A 24,872-nucleotide genomic window follows, 5' to 3' on the forward strand; every position below is an offset into this window, starting at 1 on the left:
TAAACTTCTTTTTTGTAGGCACTCCCAGTTTTAAAGGACTTGTACCATTTAAAGGATGACAGCATTAAAGTCCGAGCATTGGTGGTAAGAAATCATTGATTGATAATAATTTTTACTCTGTTTAGTTTTCATATTATTAGTAGAAGGGGACTGACATGCACCCCTACTCAACTATTACTATCATTAGTTTTGTATACAGTATTGTGTGTGAAAACAGGCTTAAAGATCAACAAACTCTTAGCATGATTTTTAATCATACTGTCATCTAGTGTCATCATTAGTATCCCTCAAATTTCTTACTGTTAGAGAGTTGGACATACATGTAGTCTGAAGTCCTTTGTCTTTCCACTCCAGGATCAGCCTAAATAAATTGTTATGAGAAGCTACCAAAAGGCCATGCATAGCATGACAGTGCATGAATAGTTCCAGTGTGACCCACTTTTGGCTTGAGAACTTATATTTCAAATTATGGGGAAAAAATGCTTCATGTGTTCATGTCTGATGTGTGAATGAAAGTTGCATGAATTTGGCTGCTGCTCAGGAGACATCCCTGGAATCTCAAAGCTCAGACCAATAAATGTCTATGCTGTGAAATGACAAGTACCCCTGCAGAAAATTGAGTACTCTTGTTTATCTTCCCATGACACTTTTGAAGGGCATGTTCCTTTGTGACTGCAATAGAATGAAATACAAGTACACGGAACAGGATCTATTCCATTTCCAGAGTAACCCCAATAGAGAGAACTCTTCATCTTGAACACCATAAAAAAGCAGCACCTCATGAAAGTGTTGTTCAGTAGCTTTCATTTGAATGGTCACACTTAAGGATTTCATCTATAGACTCGAAAGTTAGAACCACCTAATACGGCATAATGAACAGTACCAAAGGAAAAGTACTGTTCAGTAGCTTTCACTTGAATGGTCACACTAAAGGATTTCATCAATAGACTTGAAAGTTAGAGAATGGATAAAACAGAGTTAAGATTGAATTAAGGAAGAATTGCTTTCTTTTGGAAAGTATTCTTGTTGGCTAAGAATAGGCAACAAAACATTGTTTTGGCAAAATAAAGCTCCATGCTGCCTGTTGTTCCTAAACCAGAAATTATTCAATAATAAGAAATGGGATAGTCTGTCAAACGGAACACCCTAACGTTTATTATTCAATTTGTTATTTCAGGGTCTCTGTAAGTTGGGCACTACTGGTGGAGGGACAGTTAATGATCAGACATTTGTAGAAGGAGCCACATTGAAACTGTATAAATCAGTACGAAGGTGGGTTACCTTTGGTTTAACAGATCAAGAAGATTATATTATTTGTATACTAAACGTTTAGAAACCTATAAATATAGTTCATGGAAATCCCAGTTGAATGTCAAAACTTCAGCGACTTGTTCTGGGGTGTGTATCATGAAACTTAGTAGTGCCAGGCATAAATGCTCAAGTCAGATGTTCTGAGTCCAGTCAAAATCATTACAGAGTTTCAAGCCCCTGGCAATAAATCACCCTGATCTGTACCAGAAGAAGTCAATAAATTTTAAAGTTCAGCATACTAAAAAAAATAATCAGCTCAATTTATAAGCAGCAGTCATGAAGTTGATGCTTTTTTATATGCAATTTAAGTTTTCTAACAAAATCCAAGAAAGAAATGGAGCTGAGGAAGTGGGCAGCTGAAGGCCTTTCATTCCTTACTATGGAGGCTGAAGTTAAGGTATGTGTATGCCATATTGACAAATACACAGTTTTATGAAATATTCTCCCCCTCCCCCTCAGGCCATCAGTGATTTTTGGACATCAAGAAGGATCTCACTAGATCTGCTTCTGGACCAATAATGTATGTTCATGAATTAATGTACATTTGGTGCAGGGCACTGAATTTTATCTGAATTTATTTTTATTTAGTCTACATGTAACCAGGGGCTTACATAATTGAAGGATAGTGAGAGCATAACCAACCCAAATGACTTTTCAATAGCTTTTAGTTGTTTTAGCTCAGATTCACCGGAATTTTGGATGTGGCCTTGAATTCCTCCAAGAAACGTTGCTCCAATGTTTTATCTGCTGTTTTGCACTTCATTTACAATAAAAACCTATGATTATGAGCAAGATTTCCATCTTTATCACAAAACAAAGCAATAATTATTATGCAGGCCCCTGCTTACATGTAGACTAAGTAAAAATTCAGATGAAAATTCAATGTCCTGCACCAAATGTACATTAAGTCATGAATTGCAATAAAAATCTATGATTTTGGGGCAAAATTTCCATTTTTATCACAAAACAAAGTGCAGAGCAGTGGATAAAACATTGAAGCAATGTTCCCTGAAGGAATTCAAGGCCACATGTGTAAAAACTCTGATGAATCTGAGCTAAAACAACAAAAAGTTATCAGAAATGTCATTTGGGTCAGTTATACTCTCAGCCCTTCAATTATTTTCATAATTTACAACTGAACAGCAAACATACAGCAAGTTGTTCAATTGTTTTGTTTTGTTTTTCTGTTGGGAGATTGTGCCCTCCATGTTCATGTAAGATTGCAACTGGTTAACAGCTTGCAACTTGTGAACAGCTTCAAACAAAATCAAAGTTGTGGTAGTAAACATCTGCCGAACGGTAAACAGTGATTAATAATAATGATAATAATAATAATGTTATTACATTCTCCACCTTCTTTGCAGTGTTACATACAATTGCTTCAATTGACGTATATAATATACATTATAAAGATTGTAGTATACTGATCCAGATGTAACTAATCGATGACATCAATGAAATCAATGAGTAATCAATGGGTAATCGATGGGTAATCAGTTGATTAGTCATTGATTATTTCCAATGATCAATGAGTAATTGATGAATAATCGATAGGCCACAAAAATTTCAGTCATCGATTAGTCATTGGTTGCATTGATTAGTCATTGATGACATTGATTAGTCATCAATATTATCTTGTGGCTACACAAACCATACTAAATCAAAAACAAAGAAATACTACAATAATATTTCATATTTGCATTTATGGATTGAAACAACAGCCTTAGATGGGAAACTTTTACCCCAGCAGAAAAACATGTCTTAAACTTACACGTATATTTTACAGACTCTGATAGCCGGGAGAGTAAGACAGACAACTCAACCTTCTGAACATTTCGTTTTCGGTAATTTTACTTTCCATCAAATCAATATGGTGCATGCAGTTTCATTTTTCCCATAAGTGGCTTCTACATTGTAACAGACTAGAGATGACTCTTGGATTCCTGTGAATTTAGATACTTTCCCGGTTTACTTTGCATGTACAATTCCTCTTTGCCTTTCATCATCGTCGCGAGCCATTCACATAAAGATATATAACAGGAAATTTTGTTGCGATGAAGAAAAATGTCGCGTGATAATGTGTAATCAATGAGTAATCAATGGGTAATCAATAGGTAATCGATGAGTAATCAATAGCATCAATGAATAATCAATGACATCGATGAGTAATTGATAGGCCACAAAATTTTTGTTCATTGATAAGTCATCAATTACCCATTGATCATCACCAATAATCAATGACTAAGCAGTTGATTACCCATTGATTAAACATCGATCACTCAATGATGTCATTGATCATTGATTAGTTACGTCTGGACTGATCAATTGTTGCTATAATAGATGAATGTCCATTATCAAAATTGATAACCCTTACAAATTTATTGCCAATTGGAGCTTAATTTATATTTAACACTAGGTTCTTATTGTTGTTGTTTTCACTTTCTCTTTTATAAGGAAACTTTTCTGGAAGACCATGAAGCACTTATAGCACTACTGGAACTAGCAAAGGTACAGTGTACAACCCAAGAAACAATAATTTGTATAACAAGGTCCTGTACATTTTGGCATAATTATCCCTGAGTTGCAGCAGTATCTACTACTAAATCCAAACCATAATTAAAAGCATGCATCCACATATTTAACTTATAAAATCCTTGCCAGGAAAGGTTGCAAGTTTCAAGGTACAGTGAAATAAAAATTAAACATAAGAATACGGGGGTGTGCAGTGAAAACTTAGATGTTTGTTTTCTTGACTGCCCTGTGCCGAATGTTCACCACAGATCGAAAAGCCATCCGAGGGAGTTTAGTGATGCACTGGGCTAAACTACAGTCAATTATTACTGTAGCATAATTTGTAGAAAAGGTTTTAAATGCTCATTACAAAGCACAAAGATAGACTGTGGCCAGAGGCAATGGCAGTTGAAGAACTGTGTCTGTGATGCCAGAGACAGAACTGCCAATTTGCACTATCTTTTTGTTGTTTGGAGGGTAATGACAAGCCTTACATAGTTGGGAAGAATTATAAGCTTAAAACGAAATCAAATTCATACACTTCTCACTTTTCTCATATCTCTGAATGTTTAATGCTAGTATCATTAATGTATCATTAAAGATACATTCCTTGCTCAATATTAATTATTCATTTTCCCTATTATATTCATTCTCATTTTATATTCTCTTTTTTCTTTTTCCTATTTCTTCTATTTTCTATTCTATTTAATTTTAACTCAATAGAAAGTTTATTAGGCTGTTATAAGGAGCACAGTATTATTTTTTAACTAGAGGTGCCCCCTCCTCTCCTCCCCATTATGAATTCGTTTTTTTTTTTAAGTTACTTTTTAATTTATTCCATATTAAATTTTTGTAGCTATTTAATACTTGTATTAAACTATTTAACAAGGAGTTGAGAAACCAATAAATGAAATGCTAGTTTCACTTGTTCATCATATGCCTTCCAAGCCAATTATTACTTATTGCATATAGAGTGGCTTGTCATGATATCCATCCTAGTTGTACGCTATGAAGATTTGCTTTACTTTTCAGGCCAAAGATGGTACTCTACTGTATGGAGTGTGCCAGACGCTTGTAAACTTGACAAACACATTTGACAAACCAGATATTCCTGATGAAATGAAGCAACTTGGGGAATTTGCAAAAGTCAAATTGCCAAAATTCCATGAAAAGGTGATCCTGTAGCAGCACTTGTTTCCAAGTTTAACATGATCTCTGACCATTTCATCTTTCCAAGCTGCCTGCGTTGAGTTGTTGTGGTACTAATTATTACCTGTACATCTAATTACTTTTTTTCAGGATGGAGTAGAGTATGTGAGGAAGAGGATCAGAAAACTTGTTGAAGTGAGTATATGAGATTGACAGGAATAGCTTCAAAAGCTAAAGTGTGTTGTTAATGACACTAAACAGTGTTTCACTGTAGACTGTTTCAAATCAAGATTAAAATATTTTCTTTGTAAGAGATTGCTTCCAGATTAGGGTTTTTATGTAAAAGGACTGTAAAAAGCATCCAGACTTCGTTATGATGTAAAATGCGTTTTAAGAACCTATTTATTACGACTAAGTTGGTATATTGATATGGCTCTTGCATTTTCTTTTTTTAACAGGAAGGTGTGATATCTGCTCTTGTCAACTTATCAAATACTGAGAGTGATAACAGCAGAGAAATGATCTCAAGGTATTAAATTTATTATAATAACAAGTTATTTACATTGTGTCACTTGATACTGGATAATCATGTCAAAACAAGACACCCTTGAAGAGACCTGTTACTGACATTGTCACAGCCAAACGTTTTCCTAAACTGGAGAACTATTTTGTTTTATTTTTGTCCCTTTGAATTAAAAAAAACCAAACGATTCTCATTCCTTGTAATGTTTTTGTAAAGAAAACAGTGTGAATGAACAGTAGGATGTAAATACTCCTTCATTTAAGTATACATGGTGTGTGGCTGCTGTGCCCATGGTCCCTCAAGATACTCACCTTGTGCCCAGGAGGTCTGAAGACATTGCTTCTTCAGTTATGTGACAAGATATCCAATCACATTTGTATGTCTGCCAATGTCCACTCGCTAAACCTGTCAGGGATATTCTCTGTTTGTAGGCTTTTCACTCACACAGCAAACGTAGCACCTTGTAGTTTCCATTTTACCAAGTGCTCATCTATTTTTTTTTATTTTTTTACTTCCCTTGAATTTCTGTTAAACCCAAATTTACTTTGTCCAAGAATACACTTTGCATCTTGTAATGGCCAGGATTTGGCTCCATTCACCTGAAAAGGAAAATGCTTCTAGTTTCTGTATGCTTAACAGGTATATTTTTCTACTTTGCAGAGTTTTTACGGGGATAACAAGTGAGCAAGAGCACAGAGGAATGACTGTACAGCAAGGTGGAATCAAGGTTGGCTCGCTGGCACCTTTGTATACTTTGTTGTTATGTGAGAGAAGTGAATTCTCCCATGCAGTTGGTTCATTTGACAATGCCAATAACAGCTGTGTAGGACAGTAAGAGAACTGCTGTATAAACCAACATGTTGTAAATTGTTTTCTGAACTGTAAAAACTTTATGGTTATTTTAAACTCTTTCTAGACTTAATGAGCACTTTTAGTCATTCATTTATTTCCTTTTTTCTTTTTTTTTTTTTTTTCGTGTTCATATGTTATCGTTGACGACAATATATACTGAGGACTGGTTGGTTCTGACTTGAAACTTGCAATACTGAATTGATGTAAGTTCCCTTAAATTAGTCCCCACAAAAAAAAATAGCACCCTTAAATGGCCCAGCTTTAAGCCCATCAACTTGAAAAAATGTCATATCATTTCATACAATTTTGAGTTTGTGGCCCATGTTGGCTTTACCTTGCTTTACTTATTGTGCTATTTAAAGCTTGTTGTTGAAGATATATCTGGTTTTCTGTGTTTTTAGGCACTGGTGTCTCTCGCTGCCCAAAATACAGAGAAAGGAGCAGACCTTGCTGCTCAGGCTGTGGCTAAAGTTGCTATCACCATGAACCCTGAGGTGGCATTTCCTGGACAAAAGGTCAGGCTGATCAACATAAATTTTCTTATCCAAATATCAGCAGAGCGGTTTTCGACTGAGTGGCGTTAAACCAAAACCAAAGCAATTGCTTTGGACAATCACCACAGATGTAAACAGCTCAATAATGAACCAATAAGAACTTGAAGGAAGTACATGTAACTGGTACCAAAGCACGGGAAAACGCGTGCGAGCAAAGAAAGATTGGTTTTGGTTTTGCTTCTCATTGGTTTCGAAAGTGGCACAACTTTTTCTAACCAATCACCTGGCGAAGAAAGCAAAACCAAAGCAAATGCGCAATTACTTTGGACACTTAAACGAGAACCGCTCTATAGATGGTTTATTGGTTCTTAATAGGAAGCAAAGTAGACTCCCGGATTTTTATTGCTTCTGCAGCCATAAAGCCTAAGTTCACAAATGGAAATTATCTAAGTAACTTTCAATCAGAGCTCAGTAGCTTTCATGTCTTGGCTATTGTATAAAACAAATAAATTTAATTTTGCCGTGAGTTTGTACTCTGATAATGCACAGAGAACGTCAAAGCGTGGTAAAAACATCAGTCAAGCTGCAAGCCGCACTTCTTCATTCTCACCACGTTTTGACCTCATCTGTGCATTGTCAGAGTACAGTCCCACAGCAAAATGGAATCGATTTATTAAATATTGGTCACCTTCAAGGACTTGATCCACACTCTCGAGGGATGGCGCAGTGGTAAGAGCCAGTATGTCCCGGGTTCGATTCCTGAACTCGGCGTCATATATGGGTTGAGTTTGTTGTTGGTTCTCGTCCTTGCTCCGAGAGGTTTTTCTCCGGGTACTCTGGTTTTCCCGTTCCTATCAAACATTTCCAACATTTCCAAATTTCAATTCGATCTGGAATCTGAGGGCCACAGGTCAGTGGTTACAGACTGTTCAAAAAAAAAAGGAAGTAAAAACTTTATTTCAACAGGGTGGCCCATTCAGCTCAAAGTCTGATATCCACTTTATTGAGTGATATACTTTATTAAGTGTCACCCTCGTTAAACAAAGTTTGATTTAGTTTTTAATTGTTCTGATTACCAAGTTGAACTGAGTAACATATTCATATTTATACTTTATTACGTTTTTTCTTGGCAGTCATTCGGCCTAATTCGTCCCTTGCTCAAGCTGTTACATCCTGCTAAGACGGTGAGCCTTAGTCTAGTTTTCATGCCCCACCCCTCCCCCCACTCCCTGGTGGGTTTTCCCTTCGTTAAATGAGTGGATTTCTTCAGTTCCTGTCCTAAGCTAAGACTTGTTTATACAGTAACTAATTCCTGATTAGCACTGAAGTAAACTTGTTCTTTGTTGATTGATTTTCTTGTGTTTTGCCAGGGTCTCCAACAATTCGAATCTCTAATGGCACTTACGAACTTGGCCCAGATGAACGACGAAGTCAGGTTAGATGGATTTTGTGGCGTCTTGTGGATTGTAATTCACTTATCCAACCATTAAGTACTGTTTTGTGTTTGTTTTAGGCGACATATTGTAAAAGCGAAAGGTTTTCCGCTGATCGAGAGTCTGATGTTTGATGAACATGACCTGATCAGACGAGCCGCTACTGAGTGTATGTGTAACATGGTGCTGTGTGATGAGGTAACACTGCTGAATGTATTGCTACCAACCACTCCACAATACAAAGCACCCAACCCTCTTAACCCTTTAAGCCCTAACAGTGATCAGCATCAAATTCATGTTAACTTCTTCAGAAGTGCAAGAAGTAGAATGAAGATTTTGTAGGATACCTGTAGTTTTTCTCTCACTATCCCTGTTAGCAAACTACTCCAACAAGTTACAGTACTACGCGCTGTGCCGTTGCTATTTGTTAAAGTTTTTTTTTATTATTTTGTGATATTTTATTTTTGACAGCTTTTATCTATTTTATGGTTTCCGTTCCAACTTGCCATTCAAAGTACAAGAACAGTGCCAGAGATGTAAAGTTGCACTTTTCCTTTCCCAGCCTACCACTGTTCTTTGCCTTGATTGGTTAGTTGCAATAGAAGCCATCAGTTGTTAAAAATGTGTCAGAAAGTGGTCGCCAAGGTACCCCCAGGGTGTGAATTGAAGGATGAGTTATCCCTTCTTGTTCAAAGAAAACCTGAAAAGCTTGAATGTTTTTTTCTTTCTATCCACCTTTGTGATACCTATCCTCTGTTTATATGGCACACAGAGGCATCGCTGTATTATGTTGCTCACTTTACCTTATGTTGCTTTTTTGTCATTGTACACAATGGCATGAGGACATACGCCAAAGAAGATGATATATCACTGATCAGAAAGGCAACTAATTATGAAGGAACTCGATTTAATAGTCTTTAATAGTTAATATTCTTCTGTTCTTTCATAAACACAGGTGTTTAAAATGTACGAGAAAGAAGACGCTCCAACAGAGAGGGTTAAACTGATGACCCTGCTGTCGGGAGAGGAGGACTTTGAACTGTCACGGTCAGATATTCTATTTCTTCTCTGCTTTTTCCCTTCTCTTTAGCGATTCTTTGGTAATCAAACTAGTTTAAAAATTCAATGGTACCTTGCAATAACACTCCGTCACTAGTCCTGTCTTGTCCTTTCATTTCTGTTGTAGCTTTTGCGATTGTCATGTTTCTCTTTCAGGGCGGCCTCTGGGGCACTGGCAGTCCTCTCGTCTAGTGAAAAAGTTTGTAACCAAATTATAAAGGTACTGTGCCTCAGTCATTCGTTTAAAAAACGAAGTTCTGTGTTTTCATGGAGAGACTGTTGACCTATACACCTAGAAAACGTTTTCTGAATCATTGGGAAAAGTGCATACAGCATCCTGAAAAAAGTCCTTTTGCTAAGTTTGGGAGAAGTAACTTCAATATGAAAAGAGCTCTAAAGACAAGAGTTTGGCAACATTTTCAGATAAAAATTGGTGATAGATTAACGTTTTGTTCTTCCATTGCTAATCTTTATTAAAAGAGCTATTTCTCGATAAACAATCCTAATCAGAATTCAGACGCCCATCATGCCATTCTATACATTCCTCTGTAATTTTACTCTTTTCCATTTGTGAGCTCTATTTGTCTCGGATGGGAAAGTGCGTCACAAGGTAATTCCCTTCGAAAATTAGAAGCGTCTACCATATGACAAAAGCGGTCCGCCTGTTTAGTCTCCAATGTGGCAGAGCTATTGTTAGGCTGTTCACATGGCACTACCCAGAGTCCTCAGGCTTTTTGATCAGCAGTCGGGCACCGGGAGAGACTCTGGGGAACTAGAATTTTATTGAGAATGATGTATTATTCTAGAAGTGACACAGGCATACTCCGAGTGCTCCTATCAGGAGTTGAACCTAAGACCATCCGATTACTGCAGGTTTTCTGCGGTAAAACAATGCAAGCCGTTACGGAGCACCCAATCCAAAAAAATATATTTTTGGTCGAATTCTCTAGTGTCTCCTTGCGGCCAACCGCTCGCCAAAGAGCCCCCTGAGGACTCTGGGTACGAGATTGGTGACACTAGAGAGAGGCATCCTGTGATTTGTGAATGACATTAGTGTTCAGAGTGCAGTAGACCTGCAGCCATTATCCTAACTGGTGTTTTTTTTTTTTTTTTGGTAGGTATCGTCGTACATGGATGTACTGAAACAACTTCTGGTATCTGACAAAAAGGAACTAAGACACAGGTAGCAAAGTGCTTTTTTATTGATTAGTATAAACAAAGTAATTCAGTTGTAATGAAGGTGCGTGAATCTAGCAAGCGACTTGCTTTCTCAGTTTATGTTCATTTCTATTTAAATGCAGATTCAGTTTCAGTTCTTATTCAGTTAAGTTCACTTTTCAATAGTATGATTTAATTTCTCAACTTACAGCGCTTTGCACCATTGACCATCTTGTCTCTTTGACTCACAGGGGAGCTCACATTGCAGCCAATATGATCGCCGCAAACAAGGAAATAGCAACAAAGGTAGGGACAGTGCGTATATTATATTGACTGTCAATTGATTGATCGATTCAGCGGTTGCCTGACTAATTATTTGAGATAGAAACTTGTTGACTTGGTGACTTGCTGTTTTGCGAATTCGTTGATAGATCATCAAGTGAGGCATTGACTGACTGACTGACTGACTGACTGACTGACTGACTGACTGACTCTCTGACTCACTCACTCACTGACAGACCAACTGACTAACCGAGTTGATCTATTTGTTGATGTATTTTGTCTTCTTTTGTGACAGATCGTTGAAAGTGAAGTTCTAGAGATTCTGATGGTGTTCTCTAAAGATACCGATCCCGACATGTCTACGGTCCGAGCATGCGCTGAAAGAGGTTTAGAAACTGCTGTAGAACTAAATCTTATCAAGGAAAACCAAGAGCAGAGCTGAAAATTATAGAAGCCGAGGAAAGTCCGAAAATAACCCAGAGCTATACCAGGCTCTTTAATTTTCATTCTCGTTTCTTCATACTCCTTCACCACACTCTAAACCCGAGAAGACAGCCTTCCAAAATCTGGGCCTAGCGCTTAGCGTTTCTCTCTTCCCCATATGTAGCGACTACAGTACTTGCTTGCTTGCTTGCTTGCTTCCTTCCTTCTTTTCTTTTTTTCCTTTAGAAGGTGTGATAGAAAATACGGCATTAAATAAATTAATTGTAATTTCAATGAATTGTAACAGAAACTTTGCTGGCAGAGAATACCTTGACTTGCCTACAACTCTAGCTCAGGAATTATTTTCTCAGGGAGTGATGAAATATTAAACGAAGTATAACTTCAAACTTACTTTAAAAAAAACTATTGGAAATCGTCGGAGAAGACAGATGTCACGGATGATGTCTCCATACAGTTCGATGCCAACATAAGCAAACTGCAGAATATATTTTATCAATAAAATCGCTATTTTGCAAGCTTCTAAATTTTGTTTTGTTTCGTGAGGTTAAGTTAATAATCTCTTCATACCACCATCACCAGACAGAAAAAAAAACCTTATAGGACAAGAAGTTGGAAAGTGGGTGTGAATGGACTCAAAAAAAGTCTTTTGAATGGTAGTTGCCTGGAAGCCCTAATGACGTCTGCTCGGTGGCGCAACTCTTCTTGGTAGGAGCGTTGGTTGACGAGCCAGGGAAGAGCAGGACTCAAACAAATCATTTTTCACTATATTCCGGAGAGATTCATGCATTTTATTTGCAAGATGCGCATCTAGATCACATGATGCTTCTTTCGGACATGGTTCATATCATGTAAATAAACTTAGCCTGCGAATGCAGATGTACTGGCTGTCGCTTCTCTCCGGAGAGAAGCGACATCCAGGATATTTTCCAACAGTCGGAAGAGGAATTTTGTATCTCCGCGCAGTCATGTTATATCCTCTATTTATCAACTGAGTTGGCGAAATTGCCTAAGTTATCATTTCAGTTTCCGCTTCCCCACCGAGGCAGTTCAAAAGCTTCTTTAGGAACAAACCCCAACGCCCGGTTTTTTCAAAGACAGCTATCTCCACTGAAAGAAACCTGCAGTGAATGTGCCTATTGTTGTAAGTGTTAAAAAGAGACGGATTTCATACTGTAGGTCCTACAGTTTAACCTGTGAATTCTGCCTTTTTCAATATTGTTTAATGTTCTGTAATTTGCTGCCTTTTCAATATTTTACAATGTTGTATAATAACCAATTTTACAGGTTTGTGTTTAGCGACCTGGCCTCCGAGTCACATCGAGGCTTGAGTTGACTTTGTTTTGTGCAAACCTCGCTGCTTGTGATTGCGTTCCAGGCAGAAAGAATGCACTTCTAATTGCATTTGGAGTCAAGATTGTATGGGACGATGAATGGATCTTAGGATGTGTATCTGGACCCCCCTGCAGATTTTGCAGGGGTGGATGATGTCATCACCAACTTAACTGGGGTAGAGATCATCACTCCCTAATCTTTGATTATTACTTGAATGTAAATTATGTTCTTCACTTGAGTAGTTTGCATATATGAAATGCAGTGAGATTTGTGTCATATGCGCCCATTTAGGTGACCACTACTACTTTATAATAATCCGTTCCAATAGCCCATTTTACAGTTGTAAGCGATAGCATGAGAACAAGATTATAGAGAGGTTTAGTATTATGGTAAAGGTTAGGACACAAATTAATCACTTCAGGAGCAGACTCATATCCAGTTGCTATTTATGTGTTTTGTGGGGTGAGAAGATTAGACAACAGGATGAATTGAGGTGCGCAGGGTGTCATGGGAAGAGGCGCCTCTTCCCACGACTCTCCGCGCGCCTCAATTCATCCTCGTTAAGTTAGTCGTAAGTTATTGTAAGTACTGTAACGTGTGTGGTTAAAAAAAAGAAAAAGGAAAAAAGACTGGGTATGAGTCTGGTTCAGGAGCTGTACAACTACTTAGAATGATATGAATATTGAATTTCTACATTGGATCGGAGAAATATTTACTCTTGCTCTGCTTTTTCAGTGAAAGCTTGGTTCAGAAAGGAGAGTTAAGCCTACTAAAATCAAATGGAAAATAAGCACCGACGTTTTTATGTCACAGTCAGCAAACAAGAAGTGATGTGTTCTCTTTGTTGGCCTTCAGTTTTGTATAGAGTGGCCCTCACCCATTGCACTTGAAGCAATGAAATGACTCTGTACCACTTTACGATCTCTAGTAGACTTTACGAACATTGTACAGATTGCTTGTTACACAGGACAGAACAGATGGATTCTGTGAGGTTCTGGGTACTACTCAGTGTCTGTGTGACCTGCTCCAGGGGTGGTACTGCCACTGAATGAAAAGAACAGTAAGTTCTTTGTGTGGAATGTGATGATGAACTGCTCCATGACCCATGAATCCTCTTGTCCAGCAGAGCTCTGGACAATCTTCCAGATCTTGATCCACAGCAGAAGGTGAGTAGCAAGATGAACAATGACTGAGTCAGAACTCTAGCAGTTCTGGACTGTGATGCTCAACATTAACATCAGTAACCATCCCCAGAGTGGTTAGACATTCACGACAGCACTTACTCAATCCTGTCACAGTCACCAGCAGCCTTTCCTGAGGGGAGAGAAGAAACTTCTAAAGGACTCCCCGAAAGGAGAACACTGAACTTTGAGACCGTTCCGGTCCAATAAATTTTGAAGTAAAGGATGGGGTTGTGGTTAGTCAGGACTACAATTAGGATGTTAGCGTTAGAAGTTATGGTCAATGTTATGCCTATTGCTAGGTTATTGGGTACCCATGGTTAGATTATCTAATCTAAAGGTTAATGGTCCTAACTGTTATCCTAACTAACTACACTCCCACCCCCAACTGCAGAATTAAGAGGACTAGAACAGTTACAAAGTTCAGTGTTCTCCTTTCAGGATGTCCTCAAGAAGCCTCTTCTCTCCTCTCAGGAGAGGCTGCTGGTGACTATGACGGGATCAAGCAAGTGCTGTTGTAAACGCCTCTCAACAGCACTGGGAATGGTACCTGACGCAAAATGTTCAGCATCAAAGTCTGGAACTGCTAGAGTTGTGACTTGGTCATTGCTCAGCTGACTGCTTGCCCCCTGCAGTGCATCAAGATGTTGAAGATTGACCAGAGCTTTGCTGGCCAGGAGAATTCATGGGTAATGGAACAGCTCATCATCACAATCCATAGAAGGAACTTACTATTCTCTTCATCAGGTGGCAGCACGACTCCTGGAACAGATCACAAAGTTACTGCGCAGTACCCAGATCCTCACAGAATCTTTCTGTCCAATCCTGTCCAGTGTTTGTGAAGTCTTCCAGAGATTGTTCAGTGGTGCAGAGTCGTTTCGTTGCTACAAGTGTAACAGATGATGGCATGTCCTGTCAACTGTCCAGTACAGTAAGGGTGAGGAAAGGAATACTAGACCCACTAGACTGAGGCTAAGAGAATGCAGGCAAGAGGAAATATTTTCTGCCTCTTTCCAATGAAAGAAATGTCAACAGTGAAACCATCCCTTGGGACCCTTAGCCAGAACTGAGCCAAGCCAAAGAGAGGTTGGTCGGAGACTTGGGTGCTTCGAGACCCAAGGTCTGTGGGGAAGAGAAGAGAAGTGAGGTAGGGCGTGGCACATTGCAGTTTCCCATGACAACCCAGGATCGCTCATTCTTCCAGGAGGCACGCCCATCCCCCACCCCCAACCCTCCCAGCCCAATTGAAGCAGGTTTCATAGATAATGGATTTGTCTTTGTAAGCCATTCATGCATTTGTTGCCATATTCTCAGAAGTGGACCCAGGCTATGTGTGAAGTAATTGGTGGCTTTTCAGCACATTTCTGTAAGATTAGAGGGAGGAAATAAAGGGCTGGTGGGATAATATACTTCAGGTCCCAGGTTCAATCGGAGCTGGTTTGCCGTGACAGTTGAAAGGGTTAAGTCTTCCCAAAAAAGGACCATATTTGCGCCTTTAATTTGCCATCCATAAGGGTATAATTCATATCTTAAAGCATAAGCATCTTTGGCAGAATGAACCCTATGACAAGTACCCTTTCACAATCAAGTGTAGGTTTCCCTCTGTCATTTGGACTTTAGTCTAGAGTTTCCTGGGTTTTTTCTTGTTGTTTCTTCCCCTTCCACCTATAGAGAAGCCAATAACAAATGCATTATATAACAGCTGAGTGAACAACTGCTCTTCATTCCTCCAACCTCCACATGGAAATCACCAATGAGCATCATGATGTTCATATCAGGTACAATTACGCAAGATGTGTGATGGTGCCTGGAAAGTGCATTTCTTTGATTACCATTAACACACAGGGTTGCCAGTAAGGGTCACAACTATTTACACCAATCGTAGCTGAACGCTCATTATAGAACCTTGATGTTGCAGGTGATAGTGCCGTATATGTTTTAATTTACCAACCAACAAAAAACATTTGTTGGAAGTGTGAAGCTCAATCCAACATGCAGCTCCAAACTTCACGAGAGCCCCGAAAGGCAATCAGCTGGCCTGACGGTTCTTCACCTCTTACTTTTTAAAATGATATGAGGTCAGAAAAATGTACCAGTGCCACAAGTATATCCTTAAGCTAGTAGCAGCAAGAATAAATGAAAACGTAACCAAGCTTAAAATTTGCAATCATTCTTTGTTCATCAGCATCTTGCACTTAAACTTTTAACACTACCGATCCTAGTTGCATGCAGGGTGTGTGTGATCTATACATACATGATTTTCATTTCTTTATGCTAGCCAACAGAACCCCATGCAGATTCTCAAATGGGATATAATAAATAATATTAATAATTGCAGTAATTATGTTTAAATTATTTTCATTGACTGATTGGGAACAAACGGCCTAATACGTTTTATGACCAGTGCTCGCTGTTTTAACCTTAAATTCAAGGTTGCAGCCTAAGAAAACTGAAAGTTAGGAGCTCAAGCCACATTGCTGCTAGCCAGAAGTAACGTTAGGACTTTAGTCTTTATAAAAGACTCACAGAGTCCAAGGCATCGCTTTGTATTTGTGATAAACGTGATGTAGTTCAACTGGAAATGTCACGCAAAGAGTGAATAAACAAAATAAAACATAACATCACTAAAAGTGTCACGTTTTTATGGCTACTGCCTTCTGGGAAGGTCAGTAGCTACTATGTTATCGTGTTGTGCGACAGTCCGTAAATCGGGGGCTTTTGGAATTGCAGATTTTACCTTAAGTTGGGTCGAGTTCACCACGACAGGTTCACAAGATCTCAGTCAGCTTTACTAATATGGAAGATCATTGTATTCAATTCAAATGGCTGCCGTGTCTTTCATGCATGGTAATTTGTGGTTCTTGGAAGGAAACACAGGTTTTCAAAACTGTAAATCAAAAGAAACACTTCTAAGGAACACTCGGTGGCTTAAAAAGAGGAAATCGGTGATTTCATAGCGAAGAAATTCCTCTTCGAGATTTTGTGTCAAGGCAATCTCGTACCCAGAGTCCTCAGGCTTTTTGGTCAGCGGGGCGGCGCCAGGAGAGACTCTGGGATAATGGAATTTCTTATCCCAGAAAACGTGGGATTCCGGTCTTTGTGCGCATGCTTAAGATTAAAACGGAAGTCAAATGCCCCAAAATGGCAGCCGTGTTACTGTTATTGGGCCTGAAGGTTTTATCGGGCCTTGAAAGTGTACGAGAAAGCCAAAATTGATTCTTACACGCGATCAAAAGGAACTGGATTTTTTCCCGTAAGAGCGGATCAAAGCAACTGGATTTTTTTTCATGTAAGAGCGAGCGAAAGGTGGACTTGATTCGCCGTTGCTACAACAGACAAGTAACATATTTCTTTATTACTGTTTATACTTACAAATAAAAAGGAACCATCACCTCTCATCTCATAGAACCGAGCAGCTGACTGTGTCTTGAATTTATGTTCAAATTACCTTCTCCCCTTCTATGTCCAAATGGAATTCAATGAACATATGTTACCATTTGACAATAATTTAAATCACCTCTTAATATTAGTAATATTTACTGTTGTAAATTAAGTTTTTTTTGTCTCAAAAATTTCTAGTTTTATTAGACTGAATTGTGTGCACGCTTTTCTTAAAGTGAATTTAAGAATTCATGTGTTCGAATGCAAGCTTTAGTACAATAATATTTCAACATCAGCATATTTAAATAATACATGCCATGAATTCAAGAGCAGTTTTGAATTTATTTTTTCTGAATAAACATTCCTTTTGCCTAGCTTTTGGCAAAACTGGTAGAGAGTGCTCACACCTTGCATGCTTCTAGTGCTGTAGAGTTGCTCCCAGGTATACTTAAATAATGTATCTAGAAATAAAATAAAGTAGTTATTATAAAAGAAATTGGATAATTGTGCCAACAGGATTTGAAAATAAGGATAGTGAGTTGTGTTGAGGGTTAATTTGTTAGTTATTCTGCCTAACCACAGAGTAATAATTATATATGAGAACTGTACGGAGAGTGGTAATCATGCCATCTCTCATCAGTAAATTGGTTGTAATGTGATTGTTGAGAGACTGTTGATATAATTTCTGACTATGGTATTTCATTTAGCCAGTCAATTTCTCTACCGTGCATATAATCTCCTTAGTCTGTTCTTGTATACATGTAATCAAGATAAACCAATTTAAAACTATCTTATGTGAGATCTCTTATAAATATTTGGGTGCAGTGTAGGAAGCACAGAGAAGGGGTCAATAGATTGGGGAAATTTTGTTTATATTATAAATTGACATAATTTTGGTGGGGCCTGAATTCATCTGGTTGTGGAGTGTACACTTGAAATAAGAGGTGAGTCAGATAGCTCAGATGCTGACACACCATTACCTAATGTATTCTGATTGATTAGGGTACATTACTGGTAAATTGATAATTTCTGAAGGATTTGCCATTTCATTTGAGTACTGGATGGTGATGTGATAGGTGTCACACATTTAATTGACTTCAGGCAAGGGAAGTATTATACTCAACCAACACTCTGCAGCTGAATAGTATAATATAATCTCTTCTCTGATCTTGCAGCTCTTGCTTTGACGACAGATAATTACTATTGTCAAACTCCCCAATATCCTGAATGATTGGCACTGTGTTGTGAGACATTTGCTGAACTGTGTCAATTATACAGCACTTGTGGGAATTTGTGGTCCCTTGACAATAATGTTAGCTAAAAACTAAATTAACTGAAAATTGTGAAACGTCACTCTTAGTTCAAGCCCTTCCTGGGCTCTGATTGTCTATTAGGCCACAATCTAAGTCAAGCCTAGTGAGCTGCATTGATCAAAGGTCTAGAACAATAGAAACACACATTCAAAATAATAATTCAAAATCATATAGATTTGTCATACCATAAGTTACAAAACTGTATCTAAAGATGTTTAAAATTTCTTTTAAGCTGATTAGCAGAATAAACAATAAGGCTAGTGATGTTTCTTTAACCCATAAAATAGATTGAATAGTAATTTATTTATTTATTTATTTATTTATTTTTTTGGTGTGTGTGTGTGTGTGTGTGTGTGGGGGGGGGGGGGGGGGGTCTAACAAGCATTGACTGTAAAACTTTATGTTTCATCTATGATCACTCTATAATTAACAGTTTTGTTAACAAATTATACTTAAAAATTCTACATACTTGATGAGATAATGGTTACACATAATTTTATTAGTTACCCCTTAACAGGGAAGGGGAAGGGAGTAAAGAACCCATCGGAATCCTTGGAATGTTCAACATATATATTTTATAGACTTGTCATTCTTTAGTAAATATTGAATGTCGTTTTTTTGCAAGCTAGTATTGTAGTGTCTGAAACGGTTTTTTCTTTTGTTTGATTATCAGTGCAAAATAACAATAAACGATATGATTCACTGAAAAGTATAATTTTTATGCTTAAACCTGCTGGCTACCACAAATTTCTTGCTAATATTTACTAGCAATAATAATTACATGACAGAATATTACATGAAGAAATAATAGAAGGGGTTGTTTTCACCAAATTATTCAGTAAAATTCATCCACTGCCAAAATAATTATGTTAGTAAATTTGCCAATAATTTTATTACAAGTGGAGTGTTTGATATGGATATAATTGTGATGAAAGTGGTCACTTTCTGCACAAGGCTGTGCAAGCATTATCTGCAGGTCATATGCCACACAAACTTAGGGTACTTGGCTACCATGTTATGTACAACAGGTACACTTGCAGTAGAATGAAATCGAACAGGGGCCTTCTCCTGTATCTCCTCAATAATGGCATCCCATGCGAATTGAACCCTTGAAGGGAAGACCTGGTAATCTTCCTTAAAACATATAACACAGAAAGTCACAGCACCGCTCATCTAATTTTTTTTAAACAACTGGTACTTTAGACATGATTTCACACTTTGCAACTGCATAATTGCTTTGGCCTCTAAACGGGAATATTTTTCTGCAAGGGAACCCACAGTTTTCTTGTCTCATACTTCTTCAATGGAGTATTTGCATGTTTTGTCAGATGAAGGGAAAAATAATATTTTTAAAAAGTTAGATTATTTTTACTTACATATATTAATGTACAGCACATAAACAGAGTACAGTTAAACTATCATTACCTTCACATTTTTGCTTTCTTTATACTAAAGTCAGTGTACATTAATATTATTTGTTTAGTTATATAAAAACTCCAAGCAATATATTATGTAAATAACTATTGAATATTTTTAAGATTGAGCCTCATGGTTTCTTTTATTGAGCCTCCACTCCACTACTTGAGTTTTTTTATTTATTTGTCTGTGTACGTGTGTGAAATAAATAAATGTAAAGGTTTTAAGGTACTTCTGCATTTCGAAGTCCAGCTTCAGGCTTCAGTATTATCTACACCTGTTTTTTGACTGATGAAGTTGAGTGGCTCTTCACTGTCACGGTGTGTTGACTTTTATTTCTTGCAGAGAAGATGGTTGTTAGTAACAAACAACAAGTGTTTATTCGCAGCTGCCCCTATTACTGTAAAAGTAATCTTCAAATCTGTATGTACTATTACGTTTGAGATTAAAGTTTCATCTGAAAGTAACCTAACACCACGGCCTTTTACACTTTTTAGGACAAATAACTAATTGTTCTTGTTTTGCATGGAATATGGAACAGTGAGGACAAAATTTGACAAAATTTCTCAATACAAAATCTCTCAAAATTTAAGAAAAATGTTCAACACACCATTACTTCCGCCTCAAAGGGGGAATTTTTTCTGAATTTTTTTTCTTTGGCAAGCTGGCCATGGGCCGTGACTGAAAAAAGTGAAACTTTTGCTCTCGTGTGCAGCGTTTGATCATCGTGGAGATGGCTTCAGCGTTTCCCTTGTGGCAAAACCGAAAGGGAATTAATCGAAACGGCAACCTGAGATGGACTCCACTCCACAACAGATCAGTCATCTGCAAATTTTTATCCACAACAAGGTTTATAGATGTTAAAGAACTTCTCTTTTTTCCATGATAACCTTCACTAGTAAATAACATGTTCGAAATATTTAGTACGTTGACGACACCAATGTCCTCTCTATTACGTTTAATGTTTCCATACTTGGGAACGGCTTCACCAATTTCTTCTCTTACCGCTTTTTCTCCAAAACTGACTGATATAATGATATTTTCCGAAAATAATTTTTTGTAACAGCGACAGTAATCAATTGCAACTGCTTGCATTTTGCCGTGTTTTACCGTCGTATGACAGTAGTGGCAAACTTCCTACGATAAAACGGCTGATCTTTCGTCGGCTAGAAATTTTTTCATTGACACAATTCAAAACACGTCTTTGAATTGGAGTGTTTCTAATTTTTGGTGTGAAAAAAAAAATGAAATAAAATAACCGTGACACACACATAAAAATTACAAAACCCGGAGTTTGACATTTCAAATCTCCCTCCAAAACAAGGAAGTTAGTTGGGAGTTTCCGCTTTGTTTAACTTCCGCAAATGATCAACGGACTTCCTTTCGATCTTCCATTGTCAGGCAGACGACCAATCAAAAAAATTATATTTTTCCATTATCCCAGAGTCTCTCCTGGCGCCGCCCCGCTGACCAAAAAGCCTGAGGACTCTGGGTACGAGATTGGTGTCAAGGTGAAACATGTGCGATCATAAACAAGAACTGCAAATCATCACGTGAGCTGTAGACGTTCTCACAAACTTTTGCGTGCTCCTGGGAATCCACTCTACAAAATACTACAGGTTTGAATGTGAATTTCACCGTCCTTTCTGTTAAATTGATTGATTTGTCATATTTCAAATAGCTTTGGCGAAATTGTCGAAAAATGTACTCAGTTTAATTAAAAGAGTCGAGAAATTGTGCTTTAGTGATTCGCAGTTTGCTTGGATCGGTCGCCTTCATTCGAGGCGAAAATTGAATGAATTTGCTTTTCAAGCATGAACACAGGTCTGTCTGAATAAATTTTTCAATTAAGAAAGCTTATTATCCATTTATCTTGTGTCTTGATTCTTGGAACTTCTTCACCATGCGATAGCCAAACCATATCTATTACTGTCCCCAGGGTATTAAAGTGTAAACAAACCGAAATCCTCCAGCACATACCAAATTCGCCCATGTGACAACACGATCAAATTAAGCAGCACAATTTTGGCACTGACTGGAGCTGTTCATTCACCCCTCTGAATTTTATACAACATTGCTTTTTTACTGCAATGTTCTACAAAAATAAAGCAGTAGCCACATGCAGTCATAGACTGCCTTTTATGTAACCATGAAGTGCATCTCAGATAATGATGAATTTTGATGAAAAAGGAGATTTGTGCAACCACCTTTCCACCCAAATTCCCTTATTTCCTGGACTTTCTGTGACAGACGTTTCAGCTTTTTTACTGGTAACACGATCTGGTAACACACACCTGTGAAATCCAACACGATCATTTTTGCTAAAAATAAATTCACCTGAGATCTCAATTCAATTACGTTTATTTTCACTAGAACACCATTTTCCTTTGGTAGACTAGGTACAGTTACTTTCATAGTTTTCTCCAACACATCACTATCATCATCAAACACAATTACGACAGATTTTGCTGATGATGCACAATCATGAACATTGCACTTGTGAATGTGCCAAACTACACGATTATATGTAAAAAAGTAGCATTAATAAGAGGTACAAAAGTGGAGCAACTGCTTTTCATTTCGCTTGGTTGACAATATGTCAATTTGTTCATTTGGTATCATTGAATATCTTTCTTTTTTCTTTAACTTTGCACACCAACCTGTTCCGAAAACGTTCAATATCTTTTAGCGTGGGTCTACCGCGAATGGCAAGTGTATTTGTATGTGGGATCAGCATACTAGACGGCATTCCTTGTCACTTTAACTCAGTCACGCCTTCTAAGCAAAATAGCAATGCAATATTGACTGGCTAGAGCATCAAAAACCATCATTTAGTCACCAATGAGATGCCTCTTCAAACCACAAGGTAAACAAACAAATGGTGTCTTGATTGTTATCACTCCAGAAATCACGCTTCAATTACATTTTGTGTCACAAATTCAACTTACTTCAATGCTTGTATTTTAGGTATCCCTCACTGCAATATAACTAGCTTAAATTCATGTAAACAAGCAAAGGCTTCCTGTTCATTCCATATTTAAAAAAATTAGTACAGGGACAAGAATAGTGCAAAATAATTATCACCTTTGATGCTTTGATGACTGAAAACAGACTTGTAATATTACTCGTTTGTGAAAATTGTTCTAGGTTTAGCACAGAAATAAAAATTGTGCAATGTGTATGTCTACTGCCAAAACATTTTCCACACAGATCAAAGTACAGGATATATAATTGTATTTGCTTTAAATGGTGTTAACTGTGCAATATAAGCTTGTGCTGGTAAAATGAAAGCAATTGCCTTTAAAAAAAAGAAATAGGTGTTACATTGAAAGAGAAAGTTCCAAATCATTCATCAAGGATTGCAAGCCTGAAAATGCACAATCTGTATTGAAACACGAGAAAGAGTTGAATGCTTAATACTTAATGAAAGGAAATGTCAAAGCAAGAATGTACTGGTCAACACTGCATTTGTAAATTTGGCAAAACAATACAATAATTGAATGAACCTTCTCAAGTTACAGATCCACATGAATTGTTCTTTTGACTTCCTATTAAGCAAAACTTGCTACGCCTAGACTGGCTCTCTTAAGACATTTGACATTGCAGTCTCCCTTTTTCTGGGAAAACAAATTGACAAGCAAACTGTGTCTGCGGCAGTGGCTCCTGTGAGATTCTTGAGTTTTCCCAAATTAACCGAAATGCACAGTAAAGAAAGAAAAATCTTAGACTTCTTAAATTAATTTCTGTTTGCATTTGAATCCTTAGACAAACATTTTCTGATATAAAAAGTGTAACGCTACCTGTATTTATCAAGTACTGACAAGAAATAACCTTGAACATGAAAATTGCTAACATTCCATGCATATTGATGTAAACCCCTTCTATAACAAAAAAAATTAATTTCAACAGGTTATGGAATGTTTACACGACAGCACTTCCTAAATACAGCCACGAATAGGCAAAGACAGAATAAATGACAAAAGCCTGCCCAGTCAAAAGATTTCTTGGATTTGCTTTTAGAAGCAAAAACTTTCAAACACACACAATAAAATCTTCTTATCAAGTCCTCTTTTTCAGCGATTGGGTATTCTTGAGTGTTATTTCTTTCCATTTCGAACTCTGAAAAGATGTATGTTACATTGGTGAAAAACATTTCTTGAAAATTTATTACCAGTGTGGCAAGGTGCCATTTTCTATGTTTGTACAATCCCACCCCAAAAGACTCACAAACGTTTGCACAGAAAACAGATTCTGATTGGTTTAATTGCCTTCTAAATGATTTACAGCTCAAAAGGACAAAAGGTACAAAATTTTTGTGTTTTTCTTGCTGAACATGTACATGGTGCTGCTGGTTTTGTGCATTAAGGAGCATAATAATTCTTCCTGTACTACATCCCATATTGAACACCTCTAACATTTTCCAGTGACAGCCCTTACCACATGGGAAGTACAGCACGTAATAATTCTTTAAAATAATTATTGCTATAAAAAAAATTATACTTGCTTAGTATTCCTGACTCACTAAAGGCATCCGGGCTGCTACTGAAGAAACAGAATGGAATACATAATGGTGGCAGCTTTCACTGGAAAAAAAACAAACAAAAAAAGGATAATTTAATGATTATTATTATACATGTAGTATATCTGTTCTCACAAATATTGAAGCACGACCTTATGTTACACTGTAATTTGCAAAATTATGTCTACATTTTCCTAACACAGTTTCCACTCCACAATGTGTTTCTGCAGAATTTGCTGTTGCTGTTGAAACAATGTAAAAATGTTGCTTTTTGCCTGGGCCGTAAGACGTACCGAGCAGGTTTCGGTAGCACTATCAAATTATTATTTTCTTTTTGGGGTCGCGATGGGCCGAGTGATAAGACTTCGGGCCACAAGTTATTGTTCTCGGTCTTGTTTTTTGTACTCGGCTGGTATGAGTTACGTTTTCTGTCGTGTTATCAAATTCTTTAAATTCTTGGTCGCGTTCTTTGTTTTCAAGGCCGTGAGGAGTGTTTACAATACAGATGTGCAAA

The 24,872-nt window shown here is 37.5% G+C and overlaps 1 protein-coding gene across 1 annotated transcript in view; it reads left to right on the plus strand.

The window, feature by feature from the left end:
• The window catches only part of LOC146458683 (protein unc-45 homolog B-like), a 34,407-nt gene extending 22,667 nt beyond the window's left edge, over window positions 1–11,740 (plus strand). Inside the window, exons 18-34 of the mRNA XM_085090396.1 lie at window positions 19–84; window positions 1,178–1,272; window positions 1,621–1,708; window positions 3,766–3,819; window positions 4,855–4,995; window positions 5,122–5,166; window positions 5,430–5,500; window positions 6,155–6,221; window positions 6,748–6,861; window positions 7,974–8,024; window positions 8,211–8,275; window positions 8,354–8,471; window positions 9,229–9,320; window positions 9,489–9,552; window positions 10,451–10,515; window positions 10,742–10,796; window positions 11,068–11,740. Coding sequence (XP_084946522.1) covers window positions 19–84; window positions 1,178–1,272; window positions 1,621–1,708; window positions 3,766–3,819; window positions 4,855–4,995; window positions 5,122–5,166; window positions 5,430–5,500; window positions 6,155–6,221; window positions 6,748–6,861; window positions 7,974–8,024; window positions 8,211–8,275; window positions 8,354–8,471; window positions 9,229–9,320; window positions 9,489–9,552; window positions 10,451–10,515; window positions 10,742–10,796; window positions 11,068–11,214 — 1,398 coding nt within the window. The 3' untranslated portion in view covers window positions 11,215–11,740. The remainder of the gene's footprint in view (window positions 1–18; window positions 85–1,177; window positions 1,273–1,620; window positions 1,709–3,765; window positions 3,820–4,854; window positions 4,996–5,121; window positions 5,167–5,429; window positions 5,501–6,154; window positions 6,222–6,747; window positions 6,862–7,973; window positions 8,025–8,210; window positions 8,276–8,353; window positions 8,472–9,228; window positions 9,321–9,488; window positions 9,553–10,450; window positions 10,516–10,741; window positions 10,797–11,067) is intronic.
• Window positions 11,741–24,872: the final 13,132 nt, after the last annotated feature.

This window comes from Pavona decussata, unplaced genomic scaffold (genome assembly GCF_977016875.1).
Source record: "Pavona decussata unplaced genomic scaffold, jaPavDecu1.1 SCAFFOLD_232, whole genome shotgun sequence".
Taxonomy (NCBI): Eukaryota; Metazoa; Cnidaria; class Anthozoa; order Scleractinia; family Agariciidae; genus Pavona; species Pavona decussata.